Below are 10,221 nucleotides of genomic sequence, written 5' to 3'. Positions count from 1 at the left end.
CTCCATAGATGCTGCCAGACCTGCTAAATTTCTCCGGCAATTTTTGTTCTTGTTTTGGATTTCCAGCATCCGCAGATCTTTGCATTGTTTTTTTTTTGTTATTGTTTGGGTTGTTTAACATAATCTATTGGCAAAGGGCAATTCAATGGAACAAAATTGAACTGTGAATCCCATTCAGAACCTTGCCTCTTGTGTAACAGGCTCCTGTTTAGACTCTCACAGTTAATTCCAGGCAGTTTCCAATGAGAGTAGTCCTTCCTGTTTCCCAGATCTTTGACTGACCTGGTGCCGCCTCTCTCTCTCTCTCTTATGGATTATTCAAATCTCTTGTCATTAAATATTCAGGATGGTTCAGCCCAGTGGGATTTACAAAAGGAGCAGACGCAAGTGTAAAATGGCCACGCCAAAGAAAGTGAAAGAGGTCAAGACAATCTGGGAATTAGTGATTTGAGGAAGAAAACCTCAAAATGGTTTTGGATCGCTCGCTGGTTGCAGCAAAGAACGGGGACCTGCTAACGCTGCAGGATTTACAGAAACAGGGCTTGATCCAGCAGAAGATAACCGACCATCTCGGAGCGTCTCCAGTCCATCACGCCGCTCGCTCCGGCAAACTAAGCGCCCTGAAATTCCTGGTGGAAGAGGCGAAACTACCCGGGAATAAGCGAGCCAAGAATGGGGCTACTCCGGCGCACGATGCAGCGGCCACCGGGCATTCGGTCTGTTTGCAGTGGCTGCTCACTTCAGGGGGCTGCCACATCCAGGTAAAGGGGTGGGGGGCGATAGGGTAACAACATTGGGGGCGGGAGGGTGGGCTTGGCTGAGTCGGCCAGGAACAAGGGGGGCAAAGAGGTTCAAAGTAGGGCAGGACCGCAGAGCAATGAAATAGAAACTAAAGCAGGAGCTGGAGGCAAGGAGTGAAGTCAACGGGATGGGAGCTGGGGCAATAGGATGAGGGCTGGAGACACTCAACAGTTGTAAAGTATCTGGGGCATTGGGACTTTGGAGTGGGATATGGGGTGTAGATAGTCATAATGGAGTTGGGTGAGAATGGAATATGGGAAGGAGCATTGGCGGCTGAAAAGTGATTCCGGGAATAAGGCTCACTGGATGGGGAAATGTCATTAAAACTTTTTAAAATCTTGCCGTTGTATGACACTGACTTTTAAATTGCAATGGTATCTGTTGATGGGAATAAATCCTTTCACAGTTCTAGTGTTTCCCTATGATCATAATCATGTTGATTATAATTTGAATCGAAGCAAAATCATATACAAGACTAATTGTGGTGATTTATATCCAACCTCCAAATTAGATCCACAAGAGTTTAATGTGCTTTATATTAATTTTAATTGTTATGAACACTTCTTCTCTAAATGCAATGAGTAGAAGTGAACTCTGCCCTGAAGCCTGTGTGAACTTCAGAGTTACAAACATTAGAAGTTCGATAGTTATTCCCTGATCTCCAGTTGATCTGATTTCGTCTTGGACAAAACGAACACAAGATCTTTCACAAGACAGAAACTTCTGGAGTTTGTTGTCACAACTGAGCTCCTACACTGCAATGAAAAATGGGAGAAACTGAGAAACCACTTGCTTTTTTCCTCATGATGATATCGCCTGCTGTTTTCAGTCATGATGTTTTGTTCACTTGCATTTCACAGATGTTTGGAGTATTTGCTTGCGTGTTGCATTTTACAATGTAAATTCAACATTCCACTGTATATCTTCTTTCTGTCCCGCTAATCTCCACCGTAATCCTTTGTTCTTGGGAATTGAATTGCTCTGGTCGCTAAGTGACTCCTCCAACTCACCTGCAAATTATTTCCTTCCTCCACTCATGTCCCTTATTTATGTGCTCTATCTTAGATATTAATGAATCTTTATTTTCCTATGTCTTTTCCCATCATTTTGAAATTTCCCCCTACTTTTTCATTTTCTCTATGAACCTCCTTTTCACCTTTCTGTTATTTTTTAACCTTCATGTCACTATTATTTTTTGAATTTCTATATCCTCTATCATTTATTCTCTCAACTTTTTCTCACAACTAAGATAACTTGAGGAGAATGATTAATGTTAAATTGGACAATTTGAAAAAAAAAACATTTGTGGTCTAAGAATGTGGAATGATTATGAATTACCTAGGATAACTTCATGTTTCCAGCATAGAAGAAGGCCATTAAGCCTAACTAGTCTGTGCTGGTGTTTATGCTCTTTCCAAAACTCCTCTCTCCTTATCTTGTTCAACCCTATCAAACTGTCCTGTTCTTTTCCATCTTAAGATGCTGATCCAGTTTGCACTTAAATACATTTTTGCTTTTCACCTTAACTAGTCCATTGTGGTACCAAGTTCAACATTCTAACTAGTTGGAGTTGTTACATCAATGTAGAGTACACTTTCCTCAACATCTGACAGACTTGAAATGCTTGGCGTTAAGAGCCCTAAATGGAAAATCTTTTCTTCATAATTTCTTAAATGATGCACACATGTCGTCAGTATGAATGAAATTTACTAAGGAATCAGATTTCCTGCCTAGTACACACAGTTTCCACATTGGCGCTTGACGACGTCTGAAAACTACTGCTGTTGGATTAAAACTAACTTTGGTCTTAATTTTTAGTCACCATCTTAAAAGTAATGCCACGAGCTTCCCCAGCTCCATTCTGTTCAGAGCTATTTTTTGGGGAGGGAGGATTGAGGGTTGCAGCCTGCAAGCAGCAGATAGCTAATCCCATCTTATTAATGGCTGCCAGGGAAATCAAAGGAGGCTGATGGATTTTCCAGCAGGTCTCCAGTTTAGGTCGATGGTGGGGGTCAGCTCAGCTGCCTGGAGGCAGTCTTTCAGCGGGAGACAGGCTGAGGCTGGGCTGGTGATTGAGACAAGCCTATGCTCGAATGTCTGAGCAACGAAGGCAAGCATGCTGCCTTCTTAACCACCCAATCTACCTCTGGGCTTTCCTCAGTGCAACAGCAACCCAACAACAACCAGTAGAGGAATGTCCATACCCCTTCACCCAAACCCCACCCACCAAAACCTGGTGCTCCAGCTGTAAAAATGATTTTTAATTTAGACGAAGAGATTGGAGAGTGGGTGCTTCCATTTTGAAGTGCTTCTTCCTTACTCACCTTTCATTGTATCCTTCCAGCTGAAAGGCCAATGAATGACCATCCAGCCTTGAGAGTCCACCTATGGTCTTTGGGTGGACTGCGAGCTGGCCTTTTGACTATTAATCGGCCATCCCAGGCAAAATCAGAACGATCATTTCCTGCACAGTGTGCTTTCTGACTCACATTTGAATCTGACAGCAGGATTCAGAAGCTCAAAGGAACAATCATGCTCTGAATGTGCTTGTAACAAATTCCTTTCTGGGCTGTTGTTAAAGTAGCTTTAATTCCTTTACAATAGGTTTAGTTACAAAACAGTAGCAATTCAGAGTTATTGAAGGTGCCTGAGTTTAAACATTGGTGTTTTGTGTCTGGGGTCAGAACTCAGCTGTTTTCACAAAATTAAAATTTCCTTCTTCCACTGGCCGCAAGGAGAAAGGACTATTGTTTTTGAGATGGGCCCCTTGTGCAAATCTGAACTGCTTCAGTGACAAATTGACAACTTTGTTTGGTTATGTCCATGGGATGGCTGTTTTGGGGAAGAGAATTTTCACACAGGAACAGGATAGGGTGGTGATCTCAACTTGGTGCTGAAGCCCAACAGATTGTCCAGAATTCTTCCTTACCCCATCCCCAGTGCCACCCATCCAATAGCTTTTAAGGCTGTGGGGATGGGAGTTGTTTCTGTTGAAAATGCCAAAGTTGAGGTTTTAGGGGATATGGAATTAACACAGAAAATGCTGGAGAAACTCAGCAGGTCCAGAGTCATGCAGCACAGAAACAGACCCTTTGGTCCAACCACTCTACACTGACCATAATCCCAAACTAAACTAGTCCCACCTGCTTGTGCTTGGCCCATTTCCCTACAAATATTTCTTATCCATGTACTTATCCAAATGTCTTTGAAACATTGTAACCATATCCACATCCACCACTTTCTCTGGATGTTCAATCCACACAACATCACTCTGTGTACAAAAAAAAATTGCCACTCGTGTCTTTGTTAAATCTTTCTCCTCTCACCTTAAAAATATGCTGCCTAGTCTTGAAATCCCCCACCCTAGTGAAAAGACTCTTGCCATTTACCGATCTGTACCCCTCATGATTTTATAAACCTTTATAAGGCCACCCCTTAACCTCCCAAACGTCAATGAAAAAAGTCCCAGCCTATTCAGCCTGGCCTTTAATACTCAAGCCCTTCATTCCCGGCAACATCCTGGTAAATCTTTTCTGAACCCTCTCCAGTTTAATAGTATCCTTCCCATAACAGGATGACCAGAACCGGACACAGTACTGCAGAAGAGGCCGCACCAACATACTGTACAACTTCAACATGACATCCCAACTCATATGCTCAAAGGTCTGAGCAATGAAGGCCAACGTGTTGTCTTCTTAACCACCCAATCTACCTGTGATGCAAATTTCAAAGAATTATGTACTTGAACCCCTAGGTCTCTCTGTTCTACAATATTATCCAAGGCCCTACTTTTAATCGTATAAGTCCTGTCCTTGTTTGTTTTACCAAATTGCAATACCTCGCATTTATCCAAATTAAACTCCTTCTGCCACTGGCAGGCCTGACAGCATGTGTGAAGAGAGAAACATTTAATGTTTTGAGTTTGAAGGAGAATAATATTAGCATCAAAACGTTAACTCTGTTTCTGCAGATGCTGCCACACTTGCTGAGGTTCTTCAGCATTCTCTGTGTTTGTTTTCAGATTTCCAGCATCCACAATTTTTTTGAGGGAACATGAAACCATGACAGTTACATAGCGTTAAGGTACAGATCAGCCATGACATGTATGGAATGGAGGAAGAAACTCAAGGGGGCTGAATATTTCTGACCAGATTTAGTTGGCACCCAACCTGTCCTCAGCATGTCTGATGCTGACATTAGGCAATCCCAGTACAAAAGGATTCTGTTTCTCAAAAGCAACATTCCCTCACGTTGGCAAAAAAAAACACTAAGCAGACCTTATAGGTGATGGAAAGAAAATATTAAAGGAGAGAAGAGAAAATAATTAGGGAAAGTGAAGCACAATGGGGTAGAATATATCCTTTTGGATCATTACTTCAGATGTCAGTCTTTAGGTGTATTATCTGCTGGTTGTTGAGAAAAGAATGTAAGACAGTAGCCTGTGGAAGTTAATGTGCTTAATTCACTGCTCATTCAGTCCCTTAGGCAGTGTGGGAAATGCGCGTTGCTGCAGTTGGGATTGGCGCATGTTATTGAGCTTTTATTCTATCTTTGTTCAGACCTGGGTGATTCTCATGAAGGACATGTGGTATTCCCTAGTATTATCACTGTTCACCATAGTGTGCTTGAGGAAGGGAGAGTAAAAGAAAATGAAATACAGAAAATTTATTAATAGAACAGATATGTATTTTAAAACCTCATTCCATGGTACTTTGTACACCTCCATTTTATTGGGACAGACATTAAAAAAAACTTGCATTTATATAGCACCTTTCACAATCTCTAGAGATCCTAAAATACTCAACTGGATACTTAGGACAAGTAGTTGCTGTTGTAATGCCATTGGCTCAGTAGCCAATGTGCACACAGCCAATTCCTACAAAGAAAAAATGTGATAATTGCTGGATAATCTGTTTTGTTGATTTTGGTTGAGGGTTAATTGTTGATCAGCTCGCTGGGGTTAATCTGCTGTTCTTCATATAGTGCATTGGGATCTTCCACATCCACCACATAGGGAAGACAGGGCCTTATTTTGCTTTCTCATCTGAAAATGCAGTACTCCCTCAGTATTGGAGATGGGAGGGTTGGCCTCAAACAGAGGCACAACCTCATCACACCTTTGTGCCAGAGCTTAGGGCATCACTGACAGAGCCGTAGTTGACAGGTTTATTTTGTGAGTTGGAATGAGTAAAGATGAAAGCTGTGCTTCTGCATGATTTATGTGATGGCAGCAAAGTCACAAAACACATTAATGTCAGCAAAATTAGTGCAAACTCACTGTTATGACTTTACCATGTTTGTTGCCATCTTTGGATGTTGTCCACTGCAGGTCAGCAGCTGTTGACAGTTCACCTGGGAATAAGAGTTCAGCCAATCTGCAAGTCTATCCAGAATAGCAATGCTGCACTGTATACTATCCCTTGTTGCTCCCGCGCTGATAGTATTCAAAGACAATAGGCAAATGGGCGGCATGGTGGCTCAGTGGTTAGCACTACTACATCACAGCACCATGGACCTGGGTTCAATTCCAGCCTTGGGTGACTGTGCAGAGTTTGCACATTCTCCATGTGGGTTTCCTCCCACAGTCCAAAGATGTGCAGGTTAGGGTGGATTGGCCGTACTAAATTGCCCATAGTGTCCAGGGATGTGCAGGCTAGGTAGGTTAGCCATGGGAAATGCTGGGTTACGGGGGTGGGTGTGGAACTGGGTGGGATGCTGTTTGGAGTGTCAGTGTGGCTTGATGGACCAAATGGCCTGTTTGCACACAGTAGGAAGCTATGATTTCAAATGCCTCAGTTCTGGCAGGGCTTGTGGTCTTTATACATAAAAGTGTTTTGACATTTAGATGCCAATAATATTACTCGTGCTGTTGAAAATAATCAGTAATATGTTAGGAGGGTATAAGCGTATGGCACAGGAAGATTCAGCCGTAAAGTGTGTGGGAATGATTGTAATTTATTTTCCCTGCTGAATAGGCTTGATGGGCTGAATGGTCTTTCCCCCATTCCTATTCTAGTCAACTCAATTCAGCTAATGAAAGCAACTATAGTGACTGCTTACGTGTTGTGCCTGGAACACTTTTTGGATTTCACAACATATTTTCTTATTGAAATCCCGATGGGATATTATGACTTCGCTCGATTAGGAGCGACCTACACATAAAACACGTGATGAACATCTTCATAATTCACAGTCGGGCTGCAAAACATAATTTTAGAAAGGTTTTTCTTTGTACTGTACAAAGTGCTGGAATAGTGCACAATTGGAGATGGCAATTTTCAAATAAGATGTTTAGCAGAGGTCCTATCTGCCCCCGCAGCTGAACTTCAAAGATTCCAAAACATTATTTATGAAAGAAATTGTGAAGTAAAGAAACAATAGGGCATATAGAAAAATAAATATTTATTCCTCAACCTACATTAAGCCAAACCCACAGCCTATTAGGGATGGGCAATAAATGCTGGCCAAGGCAGCAATGCCCACACCTCACGACTGAGTAAGTTTTAAAAACTTAAAACAGATTATATAATCGTGATCTTGTTGTTTGTAGGAGCTTGGTGTGCACAACATGGTTCCTGTTTTCCCTGCAATACAAACATCATTATAAGTCTTTCTTTTGACGTCTGTACCTCCTGTTAGCGGGTTTGCAATGACTGGAAGGCTGTAGCAGTATAGGATGTATGAGATTGAGCGTACAGAGAAAGACAGCACTGTCCCAGTTAGTGAGAATGACAGAGTAGGCTAGGAGGGATGAATGACTTACTCTTAAATTGAGAATAGGTGAGACATTCCACCCACTGGCAGCACATATCTGGACATTGAGAGTTTCTTTATTCAATGAACGAAATCACAGGCAAGTGTATCCACAAGCTCCTGTTGGGTCAGGCTTTACTTATGGGGATTGTATACTGGAAAAATTAGTCTTTATATCTGCACTTTCTGGGGGGAAATCAATCCCGAATCAGGGCTGTAAGCTTTCAGCGTTAGGGCCAATTTAAAAATTGGTACTTTTTTGAGGTAATGGTACATTGAACACCAAACTGCCAACACTGTTGGTGATCACAACTATATCATTAAGGAAAAATGAGGTTGCATTTATATAGCATCTTTCACAACCTCAGGGCACCCCTGAGGGTTTACGATTGTTGAAATAATGTTAAAATGCAATTATTGTTATAGCATTTACAGCAGTTATATAAGATCAGGTAATCTGTTTAACATGATGTTGGATAAGGGACAAATATTGGTCGGAGCACTGGGGAGATCATCTTAATCTCCTACGGAATGTTGCCAAGCAATGTTTAACACCCACTTGATAGAGCAGATAGAGCCTTTGTCTAAGGTCTCATCTGAAAGATTGGCACTCCTTTGTGCTGGTACTGCCTGTGTCAGTGCACATTGTGTGCTCAAGGTTGTTGAAGGCAGTAGTGAAATGTTGGAACAATTTCACAGTCTCCTTAGTGCATGTTCACTCTCAACATGAAAACATACAGAGGAAGCATTAAGAGAGCAGGAAAATTAGAGAGGGAAAAATGCATGAGGAATCTGACCGTCATCTGGGAAATATTGCGATTTGCTTCTTGTGTATAGATATTTAATAAGCATCAGAAAACACTAGAACATTGCTCCCCTGAAATTAACATTTCTACTTATTGCTGACGTAATTGGAACTGTTGAAAGGTTCCCCCTGGGATCAGGTGGCAAACACAAGACTAATTGGAATCTATTTGAGGTCTTGTTAAGATCTTAATTATATTTTCACATGCTTTCATTTGAGTTCCACATGCCCTAATGCACAAACCACGGCTTTTTTAAAACTAAAAAGAAACAAATAATCTCTGATGCTGGAAATCAGAGAGAAAAGCTAGGAAAACTCAGCAAGTCTGGCAGCATCTGTGGAAAGAAAGCAGAGTTAATATTTTGGGTCCAGTGACCCTTCTTCAGAGTAGCTTCTGACAACATTGCCACATGAGGCAGGAATGCCAAAAAGTTAAATATTGTAACTGACTTGTTCCAAAAACTATTAACAGGTTTTGAATCATTACTGTCTCAGAAATTATTTGAGTTAGAGAATCAATTTAATCTTTTTACTCTGTTGAAAGCTCACCACTCTTGAGAGAAAAAGTAATAAAAGGAATAAAATTCGCTGGATAGTCCCAGCTCATTTAACTGTCACTGTGTCACTGTGATTACCCAATTGAGGCTGGTGGTGAGAGTGTGCATGAAAGAATGTGTATGCCATTATGACTGAGAAACCTCTGTGTGCTCGAACACACCAAACTGCTGAATGTAAGATGTTTAGCTCATTGGGGTTCAGCTAGCTCCGTTGGCTGGATGGCTGGTTTGCAATACAGAGTACACCAACAGCGTGGGCTCAATCCCACACCATTTCAGGTTACCATGAAGGACTCTCCTTCTCAACCTCCCCTCCTGCCTGTGGTAACCCTTGGGTTAAACCACCATCAGGATTCTGTAATGAGATAGCAGCCCTACTGTTTCTCAACAGCACTAACCAGCACACATGTAGTGCCTTTAACGCAGTATAGTTCCAAAGATGTGCTGGAGGAGTAGTTTGATGGACCAATGAGGAAATCAACAGTAAACACAATGAGTGCTCTATTCATAAGATCTTACTAATATAACAGTCAAACGGCCTGATCAAACTAGAATTTCAGCATAAGGAACTAGTCCAGTTGTAAAAATGGAGGTGACTGTAGTTAAATTTGAAGAAAAATAGGTCTAGCATTTATGTGGCAATGTTCATAATCATCAGAAGTTCCAGAATAGCCATTGAAATATTTTTTGAAATATAGCCACTATGGTAATATAGACAATGAAGCACCTAATTTGCACAACAATGCAATAATGACAAATAATCAGAGATAACAAGGTGCAGGGCTGGATGAACACAGCAGGCCAAGCAGCATCATAGGAGCAGAGAGGCTGACGTTTCGGGCCTAGACCCTTCATCAGAAAAGGGGGAGGGGAAGGGGGTTTTGAAATAAATAGGGAGAGAGTGGGAGGCGGATAGAAGAGGGATAGAGGAGAGGATAGCTGGAGAGGAAACAAACAGGTCGAAGAGGCGGGGATGGGGCCAGAAAAGGTGAGTGTAGGTAGGGAGTTAGGAAGGGGATAGGTCAGTCCAGGGAGGACGGACAGGTCAAGGGGGCGGGATGAGGTTGGTCGGTAGGAGATGGAGGTGCGGCTTGGGGTGGGAGGAAGAACAGGTTAGGGAGGCAGGGACGAGTTGGACTGGTTTTGGGATGCGGTGGGGGGAGGGGAGATTTTGAAACTTGTGAAATCCACATTGATACCATTGGGCTGCAGGGTTCCCAAGCGAAATATGAGTTGCTGTTCCTGCAACCTTCGGGTGGCATCGTTGTGGCACTGCAGGAGGCCCAGGATGGACATGTCGTCTGA

At 42.2% G+C, this 10,221-nt stretch overlaps 1 protein-coding gene across 1 annotated transcript; it reads left to right on the top strand.

The window, feature by feature from the left end:
* The first annotated feature begins 302 nt into the window (after positions 1-302).
* On the top strand, positions 303-2,631 carry LOC125486628 (espin-like). Its single transcript, XM_048614874.1, has 2 exons — positions 303-761; positions 2,620-2,631. Exons 1-2 carry the CDS (start codon positions 468-470, stop codon positions 2,629-2,631), a joined length of 306 nt encoding a protein of 101 aa, XP_048470831.1. The 5' UTR covers positions 303-467.
* Positions 2,632-10,221: the final 7,590 nt, after the last annotated feature.

Source organism: Rhincodon typus, chromosome 31 (genome assembly GCF_021869965.1).
Source record: "Rhincodon typus isolate 14 chromosome 31, sRhiTyp1.1, whole genome shotgun sequence".
Lineage (NCBI taxonomy): Eukaryota > Metazoa > Chordata > Chondrichthyes > Orectolobiformes > Rhincodontidae > Rhincodon > Rhincodon typus.
The sequence above is the reverse complement of the archived record's forward strand: the minus strand, read 5'-3'. Positions and strand labels throughout refer to the sequence as shown.